Source organism: Thunnus maccoyii, chromosome 9 (genome assembly GCF_910596095.1).
Source record: "Thunnus maccoyii chromosome 9, fThuMac1.1, whole genome shotgun sequence".
Classification (NCBI taxonomy): domain Eukaryota; kingdom Metazoa; phylum Chordata; class Actinopteri; order Scombriformes; family Scombridae; genus Thunnus; species Thunnus maccoyii.
Window position 1 is genome coordinate 3,453,253 of NC_056541.1, and position 24,926 is coordinate 3,478,178.

Here is a 24,926-nt window from a genome sequence, read left to right on the forward strand (position 1 = left end):
TAGGAGACAAAAAAAACAACAAAAAAACAAAAAACAAAGAATGACTAATTATTCAAACAGAAGAAAAACATTTACAAGTATCATTAAAAATATCCATAAGAAGGCCCATAAAAGCAGTGATTGAAATAAACTTATCCAGTTAAATGTTTATTGTAACAAATTCCAATCATTAGCAGCAACAGACTGCAATGACAACAGGCCAAAGGATGTGTTGGCATTTACTCTGATGTAAGAGGAAGACCGCGTATTGTACTTGGCCACAAATATTGGCTGCAATAACTAACTTAGATTGAGGGGTGAGTATCCAAGATGCATTACATGCATTTAGCAAACCAGATTACTGATGAATACGATTAAGTCAAGAAATCAGATTTCTTATAACAAGGAAGCCACCCTTGGCAAACTTCCTGTTCACCTTTAGCTGTTAGACACCTCTTGTGTCTCACAGCTATCAGACCAGATCATATAAATGGGTAACCTTCAGTGTCCCTCCAGTCTGCTTTGAACTTGGTAAAACTGCATTTTCTTTCTATGAAGCCTGGACTTGGGAGAATTTTCAGGATAAATCTCATCTCAAAACATTGCCCTCATATGGAGTGTTCAAGCACATTAAAAAATGTTTCACAAGGAATGTAAATAGTCAAATTTGTTTTTTTTCATGTCTCTCCGGTTCTGTTTTCTTGTGTTAGATGTGATTGTTGGAATTAAGATCAAAAATGTGTGTTCTTATTGTTGGGTCCCACCAGCTGAACACGTTTCAAGACTCTAAGAAACAAAGAGTCCTTGGTTGTTCGCACCCAAGTGTGAACCCAGGTTAACAAAACTAGAGATACTCCTCTTCTCACTCTCTTTCCCCTCACGGCTGCTGCAGCAAGTTATCTAGTGCCAGCAGCTACCACACAAGTCTGCTGGCTGATTTAACAAGCACAGGAGCCACAAAGTAGAGTTAGCTTGCCGCTAACTCTGTAAGGACTGCACAAAGGAGTGACCTGGGCCCTCTGACCTACATGACTGGAGCACCAACTACCCAGCAAAGCCTGCATCCTTCAGCCTTGGAGCCAAACTCTTCTCAGTCTGACTCATCCATAGAAGCATAAGAGGCAGCACGCCACAAAGCATCTCTTTCTCCACAGACTTGGTAACAACTGTGCATAGCCTAGTAAAATATAGCATAGCATAGTATGGCTAAGTATAGACTGTTAACTTTGTAGATGTACATGTACTGTTTTTGATTTAACGTTGTTCACTGAGTTTTATTGTTGTGATGCATTTCCATTGTTAAGCTATTGAATAGCCATACACATGTTACATCCAGTAACTAGGCCTTGCATGCAACTAACCTCTTCCTAACCTGGCACCTTTAGCCTACATGAATTGGAACAGAGAACCAAACAGTTAAGAGGTTCAAAAACCAACTTTGCACACTTTGCTTCTGGCAACACATGTGCTTTTAAGACACCACATGGTCTGGCCTTTTGTCTCTGTGGTTCTCTTTGTCAGCCATATTGTCTGCATGCCATGTGCTCAGTGTGATAGCCAAACCTGTAGCCAAGGCCCAACATTATGTAACTGTGTGACAGGTCTCCCTTGAGAAAGAGACTATACATCTAAAGAGACTTCCTGGTTAAATAACAGATAAATAAAAAACAAGATGAAGATAATCTGTCGGTGCTGAGCTCTGTGTGTTTAATCTCTTGAACATGAGGCAGAGAATGGTTGAACGTCATCAAAGATTAAATCCATTTGTAAATAGTTCTGTATGTTCCAGATACATTACTTTTAAATGGTAATGAATGAAAATATTCCCCCTTTTCCTTTGATAATCAAGCCAGGTAGGTAAAATAAACATCAGGGATTGTTAACTTATCAAGGAAGTCAGAGGTTATAACAGAAATAAATACACCGCTGAGGGAAACGCCTTTTGTTAAGCAGATCGTTCAATTTTGAAGCCACTTCTCTTTATCAACAGGTGTGTCTAATCTTTGAGCTTTTGTTTGTATCTTAAAAGACATTAAACTGTTTTGGTTTCAGTTTGTCAATCTAAATTGTAGAAACAGTCCCTTGGTGAAAACCTGCATCAGTTTTACTCCAAACCAAAGTATTCAACAAATTGAAATTTTTACCTGATTATGGCGCTAGATTATATTCAGGGGATTAACAAAGTTATTACAGTTTGTCCTCTGGGGAACATGCATGTCTGCACCAAATCTGACGGCAATCCAACCAATAGTTTCTGAGCCATTTCAGTCTAGACCAGAAATGTCAATCTGCTGGTTGTGTGTGACTATAAGTTAAAGAAACATCAAAGTCATGAGGATAAATTGTCAGCGAATCATGAATGAATGTATAAAATTTTATACCAATCCACCTTTACACACAATTTTTTGCACACATGGACATAAAAATGAACAATTATAAAAACTAAATACTGTGAATAAGCCACTATAAGGCTCTTTAGACAGTTAAAGTTTCTATTATTATTTTATGTTTTTGCTGAGGCATTGCAGAGTGGCGATGTGAGGCTTCAGTGACATAGTGACCCAATAAAATTAATTCCCAAGTGGCTCATATGAGGCTATGTGGCAGGCACAAATTACAATGCTAAAAACAGAGGACCATTATAATAATATAATAGGATTTTTTTTCAGACAGGCAGGAGGACTAGATTAAACTGACTGCTGTTATACACAGAAACATCTTGGCAACATATTATTTCTCTCAGCGTTTGGTAGATACAGAACCATCAAAAATAGTTCAAACACTTTGAAAAATACATACTATGCTGGCAGCGGCCAGTCACATAACAGATATTTTAACAGGCTCACACCCTCACAACTTACAGCCTACTCACTCAGTGTTGTACTTGATAGACTGGGTGTGAGCACCTATTGTTGCAGCTGGATATCCATCCACAGTGGGTGTCTGATTAAGGAGCTGACACGGAAGCAAATAATAGTTTTGATAAAGTGCTTAGATAACAGCAGTTGGTAATAGTGTCTTTATCTAGGCACTTAGAGTGAGGTACAAATTATAGTAATTAAGTATCTGAAAATATAAACACAAATAAATAACCATGTATAGTTTGACAAAGATATATCATTCATAACTAAATAATTCCTAAATAATGTGCACCATCAGCACATTAATAGATCTGACAACATCACACATTATATAGATGACCACAAATTTCTTTCTTTTAAACACAGCACTGCCAATATACATGAAATACATTAACCAACAAAGTCAGCTGCAGGACAGGAGTGTTCACCAGTGGGAATTTAAAAAAAAAAGCTTTCAATTTTTGTTAGCTTGGCTACGTCATCCTCCAGTTCTCTCCTTTCTCCTCTGAAATCTGCTTTTGTGTCGAAAAAGCATTTACGGCTCTGTGCTGCCTGAAAAAACCCACTTAAGTAAAAGTACATAAGTATTATGAGCTTGATGTAGTTAAAGTATTGCAGTAAAAGTACATAAGTATTATGAGCTTGATGTAGTTAAAGTATTGCAGTAAAAGTACATAAGTATTATGAGCTTGATGTAGTTAAAGTATTGCAGTAAAAGTACATAAGTATTATGAGCTTGATGTAGTTAAAGTATTGCAGTAAAAGTAGTGGTTTGGTCCCTCTGACTGATATATTATTATATATGACATCATTAGATTATTAATAGTGAAGCATCAGTGTTAGAGCAGCATGTTACTGTTGTAGCTGCTGGAGGTGAAGCTAGTTTACACTACTTTATATACAGTTAGCTAGTTTAGTCCAGTGGTTCCCAACCTAGGGGTCGGGCCCCTCCAAAGGGTCAGCAGATAAATCTGAGGGGTCGTGAGATGATTAATGGGAGAGGAAAGAAGAAAAAACAAAGTTCTGACACACAAATCTGTTTTCAGTTTTTTGGACTTTTTCTCTAATCTTTGATTTTTGCTGAAATATTGGATCATTTGAACATTTATTGAAATGAAAGCATGTGAGAAGTTTAGAGGGAAAAATCACTATTTGGTGGAGCTGTTAACAACTCATAGACATGTGAAATGTGACCCCGACTACACACTGCTTTTTGTAAGACGTCAAAAGACAAAAAGGTTGGAAACCACTGGTTTCATCTTTAACAATGTGTTGTATTTTAAAAGCTTGTTATATTATCCATTGTGTCAAATCTTCATCTGAAAAGTAACTAAAGCTGTCAAATAAATGTAGTGGAGTAGAAAGTACAATATTTCTGAGTGGAAGTATAAAGTAGCATCACATGGAAATACTCAAGTAAAGTACAAGTACCTCAAAATTGTACTTAAGTATTTTTACTTAAGTAACTTTTTTAATGCAAGACTTTTACTCAGTTGGATCTGAATACTTCCTCCACCGCACATAAAGTTATTAACACTAAAATTAATAGAATGTAATATAACAGCTCTGCAAAAACATTTCACAAAGTAGAAGTGGTGACAGTTTAGGTTTTAGGTTTTTGGTTTAAACTCTTTTAGAGAGGTGTTGATTCAACTTAACTGTCATTTTAGAGGCTGTAGTTTATGGTGCTGTTGAGTTGTGCTGCATTAGACTGAGAGGTGTTTCTCATATTTTCGTTAAACTAAATATTAAAAACACCAACTAGCCTTTATTGAAGAATTTATATTAAGCATAGATGTTACTGTCCCAACAGTGTTTGTGTCAACATTTGGCAATGATCCTTTTACAATAATTTTGTTTGTTTAAATGGGCAGATTGCCACTGAGGAAGTACAAAGACTTCAATCTGTATTTGTTTTATAGTAATAAGGAAAAATATGTCTTTTATTGCCACTGCTGCCTTACCAGCTTTATTCTTTTATATAGTTAATGTCTGATCTTTATTGTGTCCTCCTGGTCAAGTGTGGAGGTTGTAAGTAACTTCACTTCTTTCTAACTCCACATCCCCTCATTTTTTTTTTTTTTTCATTTTCAGATTTCTTCGTAGTCTTCAATGCCATCCGATGCGGACTCATGTGACATCACTTGATAACGATTAAATCTCATTAATCTGAATCTATCATCTCTTTGTGTCCTTTATCAGTGTCCAATCTTTATGACCTGATGTTAAGTTATACAGGATTTTCTGTGAAGGAAGTACAGAGGCTTGTTTACATTTTATTACATTTGTATAGTGATGGTCATAAGCAACGAAGCAGGAACAGTTACCATAAATGCTTTGATCATGCAGCAGCTTATAGGGAGGTTTTATTTGTTCTTGTCTCCCTGCCACATATTCAAGTGAAACAAGCTACTCTCCAATTACAAGCCCCAAGCTTGCAACACTTGAAGGAAAAATACAACATTTACATTTGGTAAATTCTCTTGTTCTTTGTTTTCCCCAGAGTCAGATGAGAAGGTGGATGACAATTTCATCACTTTGCATCCATTAAAGAGAGAGGTCCGGGAAATGTTTAGCCTAGCTTAAGGGGGAACTGGTAGCCTAACTTCATCAGAAGTGTCATAATGTCCTGAAAAAATCTGATTACTCTAAAACCACTTAACATGAAGGTGCTCAGAAAAGAGATTTCCCCTCTTCTCTCAGACAGCTGACAGCTTCTTCTTCTTTTTACTTATAGGTGTTTAGGGGACATTGTTTATGATAATGATCAAATCTCATAAACCTGGATCTACTCATTAAGTTAGAGCAAATTGAAACAAGCAATTTATTATAAGTCTGAGTCACAAGGGTGTCGCTTAGCACAAAGACTAGAAGTAAAAAAGTACACCTTCCAAAAAACTCCAAAATTGTCTGATTTACATGTTATTTCAAATGTGTTGGAATACAAAATGAGCACGTGTGTAAAAAGTTAACAATGGTTTGTCAAGTGACGTCTTTTTATTTAAAAGACACAAACGCTGACTGCTGAGTAATAAAAACAAAACTGCTTACTGGTTAAAAATTAAAAGGACAGCATTGCGTCTAGTGTCTCATACAGTCTTATCTCTTTGTGTTCTTTATCAGTGTTCAATGACCTTTTCTGTAAAGGAAAATCCTAAAATATATGATCATGTTTTTCAGGAACACCCCCCCCCCCCCCCCCCCCCCCCCCCCACACACACACACCTTCTCTCGCACACACACACACACACACAAACACTCCTTCTGATTCTCACTCTCTCATCTCATTGGTCCAGTTAGTGTTTAAAGTTGGTGGTCAATGTGGGAGACCAGACAAAGTAAAACTGCAGTTTGCTGTGTGTAGCCATATAAACCTGGAGCCAACAGGAGGTGGACAGTGTTAAGGTGGATGTGATGGTGAGTACTTGTTTGTTTTATTTTTTTACCTCAGTGTATTTTATTGAGAAGGTATTCAATTTGGTGTGAAAATGAGTTTAAACCCACATTTTATGATTTTATTCTCTGACAGTAGATATGGTAATTATCTAAAAGTAATGACAGAAAGCTTATCAGAGGCAATTTGGTCAGTGTCATGAAACCAAATTTGATTTTGAGCTTAATAGTCATTTTATGAAAGAAAAAAACAAAAGTTAATTAAGCTTTAGGATCTGTTAACTGCCACTCATCAAATTAAAAGGCCACAGTTAGCAGTACATTTCTCAGATTAACATAGATTTATCAGTAGATACTTCTCAACCCCTAACTAATTGATAAAAATAAGTCCAGAAGGGGAGCATGCTATGGAAAGTATGCTGATCAGCAAAATACCTACAGTATTTTTGCAGTCAAGTCTTTCTTTTCATAAACATTGTTTTGGGGGATTCCCTGAAAATCCCAAGACTGAAATATTTGGAGTGATCCTTCTGGATCATTAAAATTCATTGAATATGCTTTTGGTTATGGCAATCAAATGTTTTACTGTTAACTTCATAATGCAATTTTAATCCATCCCCTTTTCATATTTTGACATCAGTTTCATCAATTTGTCTTTTTTTTGTTCCAGTTCTGCAACTATAATCCACCTTTCCTTACTGTTTTCATAAATTTAGATGACAAAGTAACATGCACACTGACTCCACCTGATACCATATATGGCCTGTCAGTGTACATGTGTATATGCTGTATGTGTGGGGTAACCATTGTTAAACCATTGTAATGGCATAATTTTATTTATCTAATGTTGTTTAATGGCTTTGCACCTAAAATTTATACTGCATGCATAATTACAATTACTCCTTTCTAATTTTTCCTGAAACTAAAATTACGTTGCAGCTTTTTCCTCGATTCTTCCTGAAAATGTATTCTCCCATGCACATTGAGACCAAAATTGAAGCAGAGGAACATTATATAGTCTTTCTAATTATAGTAAAAGTCTTTATTCAATTAAACTCAAGACAACTTTATTTATCCCTGTAAAGGCAGTTGTATGCAGTATCTCATTAGCTTGACACATGAGCTGCTAAATTCTTCACCGATGTTCATTTAATGATTTACTGACAATAATTGTGTTCTGTTTCGATCTCCAGATGAAGCTGTTTTTGTTGCTGGTCCTACCAGCTCTGTCATCAGCCAGTTCTCTTGACATTGTCAATGGCACAGAGCAAATAAATGGTAATTATTGATTATGCATTTCTCTTGTTGCTATGTTAATTATTTGTTTATTATATTAGTTTATTTGTCAGCGGCAATGCAATTCATCAACAGAAAAAAGGCTGATTGAATTTTGAAGGCAAGTTTTCATCTGTGTTTCTGGCAAAATGTTTAAAGGGCATCTTAAAAAATAAAATGAAACAACATATCTTATGAAGTTAACTAATACAAACAAACATAATAACAAATATCATGCACAAGACTCTACAGTACAGGACATGTGGACCAATAAAAAATACCACACATTGTGTAAAACACATGGCAGTTTGCCAGAATCCAAATTGAGGAAGGACACATGATGACAAGAAAACATAAAAAATAAAATCAGACAAGGAAAGAAATAGCAGAGGACTGATCAAGACAATAAAACAAGACAAGGTGACAGGAAATGTTTACATTTCACATATTCATTATTATTATAACTATTATTATTATCTTTCCATATAGCCTCTGGCTACTGCAAAAAATACTTCCTGTGTCACAGTACAAGTGCCAGTGGTTGGGAATCACTATCCTAACTGATACTTCATTTTGGTTAAGTTGGGACAAGAAAACAAGAGTCTACAGCAATTCTAGCAGCTCTATGAGGCTGTATTGTAATTTATTATTTTTTTTACCATATTAACCATTAGTTTGGCATGTTAGCATGGTAACACTTGCTAATTAGCATAAACACAAAATACATGGGAATGTCATTCGTTTTGCAGGCATTTGAGTAAAATGTCTATTTGATGGATGGACATGAAATTTGGTGCACACATTCATGTCCCCTTCAGGATGAAATGTAATAACTTTGGTGATCCTCTGACTTTTCATCTAGTGACATCATCAGGTCAAACTTTCAGTTTGTCCAATCAGCATGTTAGCATACTCAGTCTTGTTTAGAGAGAATGGCCTCAAAATGTTCTGCTTGCTTTGGATTGTCAGAATTGTGCTTGATTTTGAAGTGATTACATCAAATAATAAAAAAACATAGAACAGAATAGAATAGAATCAAATAGAACAGAACTTTAATGTCCCACTATGTTTTCCTTTGTCTCACCATTAAAAACAACAACAATAAACAATGATGACAATAAAAACAAAGACACATAGAAGGTCAAACATCAGCAGTACAGCAATATACTGTATGTGCAACAGTTATCCAGTTGTTTAATGAGATGCCCTTACCTGGGCATATTCTAGTGCTATTTATTCATTATATTCACTGCATTTGGTACAAAGGACACTTATATATCTTTATGTTAACCAGAGGTGGCCTATAATGTCGTCCAGAAGGTATTAACTCAAATTAAGAATAGAGGGAATGTTCAGTGTTATTAATATTAGATAGAACTTGACCGTACATAACAGTATTATACAGAGCATCTAATGATCTGAATGAATGCTGGCAAACTACAAATTTCCCAGCTGGTTTTACAACCCTGAACATTTTCAGACTTGTAGTAACATGGTACAAATTTCTTTTATACAGTGTCAATACTGGACCCTGATCTAGGGGAAAGGGTTCCTGAAATCAACGCTAACAATTCGATTACAGCTGATGAAGCCCTTCTTCTTCCTCCTGTGGAGCTGAGGAACAGGCAACGTTTGCGTACGTCCTTCAAGTTTGAAAGCCCCAGCCTGGAGTGGCAGCCCTGGCGTGGCTCTCTACCCAAAGGATCCGTTTCAATTTACAATCATTACACATATCGCTATGATTACGTCTGCAAATACAGGTGTGAAGCTGGCTTCTACAACCCCCAAATGGGTCCTTACTGCCGCTTCCCCTTTGCAACACGAGTGTACCGTTGTGCTACGTTTGAGGTCCTGGTGAACAGGGATAACTTTGAGTTTCTACAGTGGAAGTCGGGTTCCTATGGTTCAGTGCCCCAGAATTCAATAGGGACCTGCTCCGGAGGCGACAAATACGTCGGCATGAACAAGTATGGGCTCGGAAAGGTGCATACTACGCACGGGGCATTCTACCTTCCCTGGAAAGGTAAAGAGTATTGGTACAGAAGTTGGTACCAGGTCCTGACCATCAATAAGGGTGTGATGAGTGAGGTCATTTCTGATGTCAAGTACAAAACTGATAAAATGAAAATCTTCCATTATCCTCCAGAGACCATGCGCATCTCTACCATCACCAACCATGCATGCAGTTCAGTAGTGAAAACAGTTATGCTCTCAAAGACAGATATGGTGGAGCATCGGTGGGACACAGGTTTTGCCCTCACATTGGGCGTCACAAGCTCCTTCACCACTGAAATACCCATTATTGGTTTTGAAACGTCAATTTCATTTAGTGTTGAGACAACATTAGATTTCTCACAAGGAACATCCATAACAGAGGAAAACTCCCACTCTGTTTCTGTGCAGTTCAATGTTCCATCTAACCATGTCTGCAGAGCCCGTATGGTGGGATATAAGAACAAGGCAGACATCCCCTTTACAGCCCGACTTACACGCACCAACCACAATGGGAAGACCCACTCGACAACCATAACTGGGACGTACTATGGTGTCCAGATTGGAGAAGTCCATGCCATGGTGGATCGCTGTAGACCTGTACCAGATGCCAGCCCTTGCCGCTGAAAGACTAACCATGGGCATCCTGGTAGCCAAGTGCAGTGGATCCCCATGTAGGTGTTACATCTCAAGAAAATCAGAGCTGAATATCAAGAGGAACTAGAAAGAAAACCCATTTCCCCAGCAAAATTTCTTCTAATTTTTGACATTTCTCTAACGAATTGCTGGATAATTTTATCTCATGAGGTTTAACTGATCACAACCAGGGGCTTTTGTTTTAAAGTTCAACTGAAATTAAACTGCCTTTTTATTTGTCTACTGCACAGTCCCTCCAAGAAATTGCAATTTTGCGACTGCAATAATTAACACAAATTCAAGAAATCTCTGCAATATTTGCGGGAGCTTGCAATGTTGATAAATTACCGCAACTTTTCTGCATGAAATGGCCAAATCAACAGATCACTTATGATTTGGATTAATTATGTAATTTGGAGTCGTGGTAACTTACGTCATCACGGCATGCTTTCAGCAAGGATTCAGGTGACAGATGGACAAATCTCATATGCCAACTAAAATTATGCCATAAATCAAGCAAAACAATTCCCAAATGTTCCCAAATGAGGTTTGCATTCAGTTTGTCAGAGGACACCAAAGATGGACATCATTTACCTCAAACATGAAAATGGGAAAATTGGAGATTAAACATATTTTTATGTTAATGGGTTTATTTTAGTGGAATTACTGACTGATTTTATGCACAATAAAAAAAACTCATTAGAGATGCTGTCAATAAATACACTGTATATGATCAAGTTCTTTTCAATTTCTTTTTTTACAAGTGAATATTTACCTGTGTTCATTGGGTTTTTGACTGTTATTACCTGATTATGTAAAGCAGCTTTATGGTTGACATGACATTTCAGAAATTCTGGGTTTCAACAAATACACCAACTCAATTTTTAATTCTGTTATCTTACCTGGTGTAACTTGAACTGTTCATACTGTAGGGTTTTTTTTTTGTTTGTCTGTTTAATTTTTGATTGTCTGTTGACAGAATTATTGAAAATAAAGATTAACAGTGAAAATAGTATCAATGATGGAGAATGATGTTTGAAATTAAGAGGGATTAATCAAATTTAATAAAGACATTGATACAAATAAAAAAAGTCTTACATCCTGTCTTCTTTCACCCAATTTGACCTAATGGTTTCAGTCGGTCAAGGTCAGCACCAAGTGGAAGTGAAAATACATCATTTCAATGTCAATCATTATACCAGAGCACAAATTATACTACATTTAATAAACTGTAAACAATGTAGATGCTAGTCAAGGAGTGATGAAAGGTTCACTGAGCTGAAATATTCAATAATTCCAGTTGATGGCACTGAAAGATCACTAATTGCTCACCACACATTCTAGCAAAATGAGATGGCTTTATGAATAATCCCCAGCTCATTATGCACTATTGCAGTAATAATAATCAATTGAACACAACACATACTACTTTTTAAAATGATTTCGATTCTTTTATTCAATAGAAATATATAAACACTATCAGTTAAAGTATTAACATAAACTTAATATGTATGCTTATAAATAAACATTTGTGTTTTTTAGCTGATTATAATAAAATGGATGCTTGTTTCACTGTGTATACAAACATTACTGATATAAACAAACTTTGCCTCAGCATCAGAAAACAATGATAGCTTTATTTTTATTGTCTTTATTTTTACTCTACAGAAGGTACTGTCAGTTTTAAAATTTATAGCAGGTTTCTATCTTCCCTGGATCATGGATTGTTAATTAGTTAGAAACTTTACTGTCCACACTGTAAAAAAAAAAAGTTATTTCAAAGAAATGTACTGTATTATTTTACAGTTTTTTGTTTTTTCTACATTAAGTGTAAATGCCATAAAAACACAGTAAATTATTTTTATTAAAAATATTCACCATAAAATAAAAGCTGTAATCTGTAAATTAAAATGGAATATTATAGTTTTTTAAACAGGATTTTTCAATTACTTAATGGTCTTGAATGTTACGTTACATTGAATTCTATGTAAAAAATACAAATAATACACATCCTATTACTGAATGTAAAATTAAGGCAACTCTCTGTTTTTTTACTTTAAATTTAATGTAAAAAAAAAAGTTTAAAAAAAGTTTAAATCCAATTTATCCTTAAGACTGCCCCATCAAAGCACAAATTTCTGGATGTAAAACACAAAAAAATTATGTAAAGTTATATTCAAATTATCCTCCTTTAACACCCATTAATGGTATCTTGAGAGCTTTAGGCTTTAATTGTATGTGATTATCTCATCTATTTACAGTAAATTCCTGGTAAAAATATTGGTTTGATACTGTACAAAAAATAGGATCATGTGAAAATGGCATACAAAAACATAATTTCAATAATCATTACTTCATATAAACATTATTTGAAAGTAATTACATGCAACTGTCTACAGACTTTTCCAATTAATGTATAAGATTTACTGTATATAAATAGTATTTGACAGTAATTACAAGCAACTATCCAACATATCTGTCTGACACTCTTCTTCAGAGGGATATTTCTTATATATTGTGTGTACACTGCCATCATTCTTCAGAACCTGCCACTTAAAGGGTGCTTGAGGCTACAAAGAGCTATTGTATTTAGGTCTTGATGCACAACATATTGGTGTTGGGGCTACATATCAAATCAAATGGTGATAAAAATGTATGTTTGTTGTATCCTAGGTTCCATCCTAATGCTGAGGAAAGCCTAGGGCTGAAACCCTTTTTTGCTGCTGTGCATCATTAAAAAAGTGATATACACTTATTTGTGAGGGCTGACGACTTCATTTGTTTTTTTCGTGAGATGCTGCCATGACAGTGTTTTTTGTTATCATACATATTGACATGTGCAACACATGCTTATTTTAAAAAAGATAAGTAAATCCATAATAAGTAAGCTGTAAATCCACCTTAAAAATAAGGTGTCTCCCAATACATTATGTTAGACCACAACTTGAAATTGCATATGTAGCATCCATGCGTTTTTTTCTTGTGAAGGTGTCATTTGTAGATCTAGTTTTTCTTCTCTAAACATTAAGCCCCAAAGTGAGTCACAGTCAGTCTATGTTCAACAAAATTCAAGGCCCTCATTGCAGTCCTACTGCTCCCTCTAATCATTAGGTCACTCCAACATTTCCACAGGTCATAGGGACCAAAGAGCAAAAAGCAGAGATAATATAAGGTGAATGAAGAGGGATCTCAATATGAGTAAAGCTCAATAAATTCAATAAAGTTCAATAAATATTTGTCAGAGGTTGGGGACTCAAGTTGCATGACTTGACGCGACTCGCAAATTTGAGGACTCGCGACTTGGTTGACTAACACTTATAAGACTCGACTTGACTTTGACTTGAGGCAGATGATTCGAAAAGACTTGACAGTTTTTATTTAGCTGAATCGCCTATTTGCATTATTGTAGATATCGAGCATGAACAGCTAACGTTGTGAGACATGAAAGAGTGTCTTCTAGTGAAGTGTGTGCAACCCAGGCTTTGAAGACAGTATCTAGCAAGACCTAGAAAACAATGTAAGACAGGATTGAGCTCAAAGGTTGTTGAAAGCATTTTCCCATACCTGTGCTGATTCTCTCTCAAGCTTAATATTACCAGACCATTTCTGATTCAGACAAGACAGCTTATGAATTGACAGCTTTTCATAACAGAGCTTCACTGCTCTGTATGCAGTCCCTCACTAGTTCAAAGTCAATGTAACTCAACCACAACAGAATGGTCTCTTTCTCTTTAATCAACTGTGTGACAAATGCAATCCTTCAAGATCAGGCAAACAACATGGTATTTTTCCTTGATGATGCTTGATGTTTGAATAATTTCAGTGTTCTAAATGAATGGATGTATTAGTCTACACAATCCACAGCAGAAAAAAGTAATCATCAGATGGAATACTATGTTTCATTGTGCAAGTGCCAAATGCAGGTAGATTTTCCATTTGGTGTGTAAATATACCAAAGTAGTCATGTGTTGCAGACAGAGACTCAGGCTGTAGTATAACTTGCAGTTTTTTTTTTATCTGCGCACTTTACAACCACAACAAAGCAGAATGTGTAGCTTACAGTCCATCAGCATATTTTTGCTGCTGTTAAAACCCACTAGCTTTGTGCTAACTACTGCAACTGGAGGAAGTTCCTCTTCTTCTACTACTTCTGCTTCAAAACTCCCACCTTACTCAAAGGCACAACCTGGCGGCAGAATAGCAGAAGTCATACAACATATCCATAAACATTAATACTGCATAAAATACAAAATTATGAACCCTAGATCCTGGAAAACATGTTAGATCAGATTATTTATTTTTGTTCAAATAGTTAATTAATGTGAAGTTAATTCATAAAGTTAATCAACCTGCATGATGTTCTTTAGTTTTATGTTGACATAAATTGTCCCCCCCCCCCCCCCAAAAAAAACAACAAAAAACAAGGTAGGAACTGAACCATAAATAGTTGTATTTATGAATCCTAACCATAGCCATCCCTAGTTGTAGAGACTAACTAACATGTGCAGTTCTCTCATGACTTGACTTGTGACTTAATTGACTTTTCTTGCTTGACGTTTAGCATTGACTGGACTTGGCTTACTTGAGTCTAAGTCACACAGTGAGAGTCACAGTGATTTAAGATTTGCTTGAGCCTTTAAGGTTAAGACTTGAGACTTGCTTGTGACTTGCACATGTGTAACTTACTCCCACTTCTGACATTTGTGAACATGAACTACTTTCTCCCAAAGCCACAAACCAAAGACATAAGACATTTGTGATGCCATCCAGAATAAAGTCTGGAGCTGCTTCATATAGAATGAATGTGAAACTAATTTTTTAGTAATTTGTAATACCCAAATAAGCTTCATTCTATAGTAAACTTTCATATCTGAAACATAAAATGTTGGCTTGGGCAATGTCTACAGAATTAATTTGTAAAGCAAGCAGTAAAAGGTAATTTTATGATATATTCTGGTTATTAAACATCTTGAAATGTCATACATCTCAAATGGGGATCTGTATTGAATGGATTGCACAATATTGTAAAATTTCAGTAAAAAAATGTATTTGATAGTTGTTTTTAAATACTATCAAATAATGGTAGTAAAGTAATGATTATTAAAATTATGTTTTTGTAAACTATTATCACATGATCTTTTCATGATCTCTTTTTGTACAGTATAAAACCAACATTTACCAGGGATTTACTGTAAATAGATTGGATAATCACATAAAATAAAAGCTTAAAGCTCTCAAGATACTGTTAATGGGTGTTAAAGGAGGGTAATTTGAATGTAATTTTACATACTGTTTTTGTGTTTTCCATCCAGAAATCTGTGCTTTGATGTGACATTCTTAGGATAAATTGGATAATTCTATGAATTTACAAAAGAATACTGTATAAAACAAGCCTTCATTTAAATTAAGTAATTTTAAGGTATTTCTTCAATGTTTTTCTTTTTTTGTGCAGATTTATACATTTGTTTAACATTCTAGCAATATTTTATAATGAATTTTTATTTTTATTTTACAACAGTTGGACTGTAAAAATGCAGATAATGTCTACAGTAAATATCTGTATTTAAAAAAAATTCTCTGTAGAATAACGAAAGGATTTTTTACTGTTATTTGACGCTAACTGTTTGGCAACTTTTGCTGCCAGACTTTCTCCTGTTTTTTTACTATTTATTCTTTTTTTTTTTTTTTTTTTTTTTTTTTTTTATTTTTTTAACATTAAATTTAAAGTTTTGCTGTAAAAAAACAGAAAGTTGCCTTAATTTTACATTTAGTTATAGGATGTGTATTTTTTGTATTTTTTACACAAGATTCAATGTAATTTAACATTCAAGACCATTAAGTAATTGAATAATCCTGTTAAAAAACTATAATATTCCATTTTTTAATTTACAAATTACAGCCATTATTTTATGGTGAATATTTTTAATAAAAATAATTTACTGTGTTTTTATGGCATTTACACTTAATGTAGAAAAAACAAAAAAAACTGTAAAATAATACAGTTAATTTCTTTGAAATAACTTTTTTTTTACAGTGTGGGTTTAACAGGGTTTAACACTTCCATGTGGGTACAATGCCAGCAACAGTTACAGAGAGCTGTCTTAGGTAAAGTGCAAAGTTAAGTTCTGCGCAGTCCATTATTATACTCTCAGCAGACAGTTACAGTTGGACTCCTTTTCCTATCTCTACACACACACACAGGCCATCGTGCAAAGTAGTTCCACCATACACAAGATCATAGAACATCACCAAAGTGTACATATAAGTAGAACAGTATCAGAATAAGTGTAACATATTGTTTTTAAGTAAACATGTTGTATTTTTTCACCGCAATATTCCCTCTTTGAGCATTTAAATGCTCACAAAATCTCACCTGGGTCATAAAACACTCAAGAAATGGAAATATTGCAGAAAGCTGATTTTGTGCTAACATAAGTTAGAGCGAGCTAAAACATTTTATTCATGCATCTTCATCCTCCTCCTCGTGGATCGAATGTAATTCACACATTAATTGTAATAATTTCCCTTAATCACATAATTTAATAAACTTCAATGTCAACTCAATGTATTTGCTGTTTTGCTAAATACATTTACACTTTCATTTCTCCTTTTTCCTGCTCTGCACTGAACGGAGGTTCCAAGTCAAAGTCTCAAAGACTCTGATCTCTTCCACAGAGCCTTCTCCTCTCGTGTGGCTCTGCTCTGCAGGTCCTGTAAGTCAGCTGAGTCTGTTAGAGGGAGTGAAACCAGTTGTGGTGAGACAAGTGTTTGTTTAGCTGCTGACTTTGCATCTACACTTGGGCCTCACATTTACATACACACAGCGTCCAGTAAATCAGCCACCAGTTTGTGATGTGCTATAGTCTTGCCTGTTGATGTGAGAAACTGTCTTTGTTTCCAATATCATGAACTATGCCCAATGCCTAACAGCTATCTGTGTATATGTTGGGTAACTATAGCATAGCCTGCTTGTAGCTTGTCTGTAGCTGGATATGACGCTGAGCCGTCCATAAAAAGTTCCATTTCTGCATTTGGAACAGGAGTCTCTTGCAGGTTTGGCTTGGGGCAGCAGACTTCATTATTGGTGGCAACACAGTTATGTAACTGCCTTCTTCTGCCTTTGGGAGAAGAGAGACTGGGGTTGGTAGAACAGTGCATCTTTACACAGTTATATTGCACTGTATATACTGTATGATATATCAACCATCTTGCTGCTGATAAATGTGCTGTTTTCTGTTCTAACAAAATTATAGAAACAGCATGTGGCACCAGCAGGGTTAAATCTTGATAACCTACTAGACCATATGATGCTGACACTGCTTTCTCTGCAGCTGCCACTGATTTGAGACATTTTGGCCTTCCTGCAGCTACTGAATCAAGTTTAGAGGACATCGTCCACTGGTCTCTTTCTACCAACATGTTCTTGTAGTAACACAGAAGTCATGTAACAGTTTTTCTCGTCAACAGTCTGAGTGAATGGTTTTGTCATGTCTGGTAGTCCTAAGGTCAGTGTTGATTCTAAGGCTGTTTTCAAGTCAACAAAAGCCTTTTCTGCTTCGTCAGTCCACGTCACCTTTTGATGTGCAGTCAGTCCCTTGCCATGTGCTATGTCAGACAGTGGCGTTTCAGTTTCTGCATAGTCAAGTATCCACTGACTACAGTATGAAGTCATTCCTAAGAAACTTAAGATTTGTCTTTTTCTTTCATGGTTTTGGAATGGTTTGGATGGCAGTTATGTGTTTGAGACAGGGATTTGTCCTCTGCTGTGATCACATGTCCTAGAAAGGTCGCCTTTTGCTGAACCCATTGTAATTTGCTCAAACTAGCCTCGTGACCGTTATATGCCAAATGTTGCATCAGCATTAGTGTGTCTGTTTTTCAGGCCTGCTCTGATGGTGAACAAATCATCAACATATTGTAAAAGTGCACTTCCACTTGGCGAAGTTAAGCTTTCCAGGTTTTCCTTTAAAGCTGCAGAAAAAATCGCTGGGGATTCACAAAATTCTGCAGCTCTGCTAGATGGTGGAACATTAAAACCTCTGGCTGTGCTTTGGTGTAATGTCTCTCTGATGATGATGATGATGATGATGACGATGATGATGATGATGATGATGATGATGCCACCTGCTGGTGCAGCAGTTCTCCTCAACTCTTTAAAACAAGCTGCAGACTGATGAAAATAAGCTTATTATGGTCATATCCAAACTTCCTCTATGAGCAAATGTCCAAAATCTCTATTTTCTTACAGTAGAAAGAAGAATTATTCAAATTAAGTTTGTCTCACGTTCAAAGAATACAGCTCCTGGTTACTTAACCAACTATTTTACTTTGATCAGAGATTATCAGAGCAATGCAACAAGATGAAGTTTAACTAATATTATTCCTTTTAGATTCCACAGACAGAAATACATTTACACTGCTGCAGTTCTCTGAAGCAGCAGGAGTTTAAAACTCTTTATAAAGTTGGTGAAAAGTCAATTATATATTTTTTTCTTTGTATACTTCTATTTGTTTGTTTGTTTTGTTGTTGCATGTGTTTTAATCTTTCTCTATCAGCCATTTTACTCCCTTTTACCCTCAGAGGAAAACAATGGAAATTAACTTTTACCTTTATTGTGTTTTTATCCTCAATCATTTAATGTCAGGACTGGGTGACTGCAGTGTAGTATGTACTTTTATTCTTGTCACATCTATCTATCTATCTATCTATCTATCTATCTATCTATCTATCTATCTATCTATCTATCTATAATCACAGTACCATCACTAACTAACACTGACTGAAAGACATTGGACAAACTACAGCCTCCAACATGAACATCAAACACCTCTGACAGGATCATGAAACAACATCATGAACTTCACAAAACTCATACATGTTACAGACTGTTGGCCCGCAACATATTTAAAGTGTTCCTGTTATTTTGTCCACAGTCACAACTACTGTCTGCACCTCACCTGTGTGTGTTTCCACTGTTGTGTCCAGCAGGTGGAGCTCTAACATCAACTTCAATTTCAGTAGCTGTTGCAGGTTTGTTACTACTTGACTTCATTAATATCTTTAGTGTTAGAATTTGTCCCATTTAAACATGTTATGGGAACATAAACATAAATATAATATCATATAATGATGTAAAACACAGAGGACACAACAGTCTGGATCAACTGGACCCACTGCACCCATCTGCAGCAGACTCCAAATTAATTGGGAGTAACAATTTTTTTTTTTTTTTTTAAAGAGCAGATATCTCAGTTTGAAGTAGAATAATAAGAAGAATAACAGTTGTCATTTATATTGAACTTCACTGATAGAAGGTTTTAATGAGAGGAGATGTAATCATTCTGGATGTGATGATTATTGTTTTATATTTTACAAGTTTTAAAGCGAAATAAAATATTTGACTTCACTGTTTTCTTTGCCAAACACACAATTCACAGAATATCAGTTAAACATCAGAGAAATTAATAGAAGTTTTAAAAATCGTGTAGAAATTGTTATCACACTGTCACCATAGTTTTCTTTATTGATCATATTAAAACATAATCTGTTCTGTTAATAGATGAGTGTTCTCGACATGCGGAAACATTTAAGTTATAGCATTTTTGAAGATGAGTTGATACATGACACTTGTTCTGAGTCGCTTCTTAACTTTCGTTTTTATTCTCCTGCTGATGACGGAGTAAGAAGTTCAGCCGGTGAGTAACTCAAACACAGATAAATATTAATTAGTACATTAATGAGATAGAAGCGGTCTGTCTGTGATGTGGATTAGTGAAAACCGATTAAATGCACGAGGATAGATACAAATGAATTACTAATTGAATAATAACTTAATTGATCATCGTCAGGTGATCAGATCAGTTTATTATCACAGTAAATCAGCAGATATCGTTTATTAGTCTGAAAATAAAAAATCTTTTCTATGTGACTCCGAGTTGAAGCCAACTGTGTTTTATCGCTTATCGATAATGTTAATTATTACAACTAGACTATAAATCCGCCATTTTACAGTAACAACAGGTAGAGAAGTTACGTAACTCTGATGTTACATTAACACAATTACAGGTTCATCACTTTTAAAAATAACGAAAGTCTTTTCTGAACTTTTTTCAGATTTAAAATTTACTCGAATTAGACATGTTTAAGCACTTTATTTACTTTAGGATGTTTTTACAGCATAACAAAGCTCTTACTGACCACACCCAACACACATACACACACACACACACACACACACACACACACACACACCAGTAAGCCGAATATGTTTGGGTTCTGGACAGTTGGTCAAATAAAACAAGACATTTGAATAATCAATAATAAGAATAATATGATTATATTTTGTCACAGTTGGTGACACAGAGCTCTTTGTCTTCAGCAGAACTTCCTCTAACTGTGTGAATAAGAGAGTTTACAGTATTCTTTATTTCTCCATTAAGGTGTTGAAACCCAGCAGTTGGTCTCCAGTTGAATCAGTGTTGATGTTTCCAGCAGAGTGATATTATGGCGTCTGCAGCATCAGGTGAGTCCAGTCAGACTTTATTAGTCTGGATATCTCTCCTCTCTCTCTGTCCACATATTACACACATAATAACATCACTTTGTCCTCAGACTGTAAGCTTGTGACTGTGAACCCTCAATTCAATTCAGCTGATTCACCAATGAAATGCAATTTCATGACAAAATGCGTGACAGAATGTCACAATTTTGTGACAAAATGTCACAATTTTTATGCAACATTTTGTTATTTATTGAAGATTGATATATGCATCAAAATACAAATTTTAATGGGTCTGTACAGTCAGAGAACAGTTGAGTCTTATCAATAATGTCATTAACATGACTGAGTGTGATTTTTGCAAACAAAAAAGTCAATACTGTATTTTAACTGTATTTTGATGATGTTGCATGTGCCAACAATTTCTATGCAATTTAACACAACACTTAAACATTTTGATTTCTCTGATGTCAAGTTTAACTGATATCCTGTGAGTTGTGTGTGGCATGAAAACAGAATGTCAAGTAATAAAACTCAAAAGCAACTATCTTTTCTCAGAATATCTGAATAAGTCAAACTGATTCACATGAAGTCTGGTGGACAGATTGAATGAAACGACACGCAGGATCAACATGTCACGTTAAAGAGGAGCTGACAACAACCTGTAGAATGTCAGATCTTTCCTTTGGTTGATTTAATACCTGTAGTCATCATACAGCAGCAGGAATGAAGGTGAATTTCATCTACAGTCTAATTACAGAGAAGAGTTGTGATAATTTTACGTGGAACAAGTGCAGTAACTTTAAAAATTATTTAAATCGTCTGACACAGTGACAAGACTGGTCAGGTTGATGATAATTGATTATAATAGAGGCTGGGAGAAGATTCCAGTCAAAGAATCAGGAGAGAGGATCCTCAGGAAACAATTAAGCTATTTCAGCCTCATTTTAATATTCAGCTTCTCTTCCACATTATGCCAAGCTGTGTCTAATTTGTGTTACCACCATTGATCACCAGAATTGCAGAAATGAGTTGGTCACACCCATGTGTGATGGTACTGGGAGACTGTGTTTGGCAAAACTTGGTCCTATTTGTGCAAATACAAACTCCAAGCAACGAAAGACACTCCAGAGTTAAACTGACAGCTGATCCAGCTGTGCTTCACTTCAGGAGGAAGGACGTCTCATTTCACTAAAAACATGTTTATTTGATTCCTCTTTTGTTGCATCTTATCCTTATATCTTCACTGGGAGAGAATAAGACGTAATGAAAATATGTAAAGTGAGGGAAAAGAGTAGACAATCAATGGAATCATTTACTTTTCTTCACTAGCTGAAACATTGTACTTGTTCAAGTAAGTCGCAGTCGAACTTGGTGGCGTCAAAACATTAAAGCTTGATGGATTCACAGCCAAATCTAGTGCTGCCATGTTGTTTTATCCACAATCATATTGAGTTGATATACAAAATGTTATGTCTATAAACTGAAGGAACTGAAATTTCCACCACTTAGTTGTACTGTGATACTTTATGTAACTAACACAATTGTTTTTGTTATGATCATGTGTGTTAAATATTGTATAAAACTTGTCAATCTAAAAGATTTTAAATATTTATGTCTCTGAGGTTTGATTATAACTGTGTTTTTCTGTATTACTACAGAGGAAGATGATGGAAAATTCCGGAAGTGCAGGAGCAACAGCCCTGACCGTGTTCGCCCCGACTGTGAGTGAAATTACCTTGAATGAGAATGTGTTCAACATTTTCAAGAACAAACAAAGTGCAAAATACTAAAATAGTTAAACCACCATGGAGTAAAACATGAGTTTGAAGTTTCTGCCTCTAATCCCATCCTTGTTCATCAGCCCAGTAGTGTTATATCAGAGGATCTGAGGATAGAAAATAGTGATCAGTGACACAGCAAAGCCAGCCTTCATAACATAACTGAGTTTGTTTGTTTGTTTTTTAAAAAGTGTTCAAGATTACAATTTTGTGTGGTATTTAAATGCACTCTTTACTGTTTGAGTATAACTTGTGTAGTGCACATTCAAAAGGTGCCTGTTCAGAACAGACCAATTGCTTATTATTTCTGGAGAACCACATATATATGTATCAACTGACAAACAAATCAATTAAAACAATAATGATCTAATAGATTAAATGGTTTTAATCCAGGCAGAAACTTTACCAGTGAGACTAAGCAGAGATTGAACCCAGGGGCGTCACTAGAGATTTATGGTTAGGGGGGCTAAGCCTTTACCAGGGGGCACTGGGGGGGGGGATTTTTTTTTTTAAATGGCCCCATATTGTCATGAATTTTTAGAGTAGCAATCGGTGTAAAATCAACGTAATAGATCTGTCTCTTCATGGTTTGTGATAGGCACGGATCTAATATGACTTACATGCTTTCCATCCACTTACAACAGGCACAGATCAAGCAAAACTATTGAAGTCAAGGAATGCTATCTCCTCTCTCTTAGATATGTTGCAGGTCCTAAGTATGTTATTCATACACAGACTGATGATTGATGTGTGAACCTCTAAAACTAAAAATGTCATAAAATCATTTAGTTTATGCCTAGTATGAGTAATAGGCCTATGTCATAAAATTCAGTATTAATTTTAACTGAAAGCTTAAACAACTCCCACTCACTTTCTTCTTGATCACTAACCTCCATCAGATCTGCTCCTTCAGCCCTGTCAGTCTCCTTCATCTTCCTCCTCTCCCTCTTCTCGCTTGTTTTCAGTAACATATTATTTTATTAAACTCCGACTTACAAGAACTCAACTAAATGAGTGATCAACCAGTTTAAGTTTGTATTTGTTTGAACTGGCAAAATCTTCTCACGTCACTGGCCTTCGGCAGAGCTGCTGCCTTTCTATCTACAGGTTGAAGAATTGAGGGATATAAAATTGTCTTATGATTAACACAATGTGACCTTTTCACTGATATTAACTGATTATAAACAATAATCTATGCCTACTGATATGATTGTTTCAAAATACTTAGGAGGTATATGAAAGCAAAGTATGTAAAGAGCTTTCTATAACATTATTTCTATCTCTTTTACCTGTTCACACTTTGGCTGGCTGGCTCATCAGCTACTTAGTACAGTGGAAAACGTTTATAGTGATCACATCCATCTGGGTCAATTAATCACTATACGCGGATGATTATTATAACCATTTTTTTTCTTTTTCTTTATTTCTCATGCAGATTACCATCTTATTGACATTTGTATATTTATTACATGAATAAAAAAGTAATGAAATGGCCAGCTTTGGTATTTACTGTAATGTTAGCTGTTTCAAAATATAGTACAGCTGTTTCGCTGCTGAAGCCTTCCTGACTCACTTTAAGATGAGAGAAAGAGAGAGAGAGGAGAAGAAGAAGCAAATCAACGTTATCAACGTTATTTTTGACATATTTTTTATATATTTCTCGAAAACCACTCATCCAAACACCTTCATACATCAACACTGCACTTCCTCGTTTCCCCAGCAATCCACCTGCCAGGTATGAAGTAGATCGGATGGACGGTTCTCGAGATACATGAAGGACAAACTTACATACATACTGTTGGGCCTTGGCTACCAGTTTGGCTATCAGCAATAATTAATGATTGTCAAAGATAATTATTAATTATTAAAATCAATACAAATTATTATTAATAATAATTAATAATAACGGGGCACCACCCTGGAGTCAGGGAAAAAGATTCAGTCAGCCAATTCAGTCTCAAAGTGTACTAATCTATCAATTTGGAACTTTGATTAATAATTAACCTAATAACTATAAACAAAATCCCCATATCAATAGCAAGTTAAGGTTGAAGGATTTTGGGGTTCATTCATTCATTCGTTCATTTATTTAACAAAAAGGTAAAAGAGCAAAACACACAGTATTAATTTAGCTAAGTGACCCTATATACAAGTGTATGTGTGTGTGTGTGTGGGGGGGGGGGGCTTAAGTTTTTAACTTGTGGCTCAGGGCTGTAACACTCCAGGTAGCCAGAGGGAAAGAGACATTCAGAGGCACTGCCACTGTCTGATGGATGGTGACCATGTACTGAACTGTGATCAGAGATGCTGTGGTCCTTGTCTGATCTGTCCATTGTCTGGTCACACTTCTGGGCCAGAATCTCTATGTATGGCCTTCTAAGAGAGAGAGAGAGTAGCAGTGGTCAAGCAAGCTAGAGAGTGGATGAGGAGAGCGAGCAGTGTGAGCGTGAAAGCCGGTGAATAAGAGGAAGAAAAAATTATTTTCTGATTGTTTCACAGGGGTTACAAAT

At 35.6% G+C, this 24,926-nt stretch overlaps 1 protein-coding gene across 1 annotated transcript; it reads left to right on the forward strand.

Annotated features, from left to right (window-relative positions):
- Positions 1-9,093: 9,093 nt before the first annotated feature.
- On the forward strand, positions 9,094-10,265 carry LOC121903784 (natterin-3-like). The gene is made up of 2 exons (XM_042421172.1): positions 9,094-9,116; positions 9,173-10,265. The coding sequence occupies exons 1-2, from the start codon at positions 9,094-9,096 to the stop codon at positions 10,125-10,127; spliced, it is 978 nt and encodes a 325-aa protein (XP_042277106.1). The 3' UTR covers positions 10,128-10,265.
- The last annotated feature ends 14,661 nt before the right edge of the window (positions 10,266-24,926 follow it).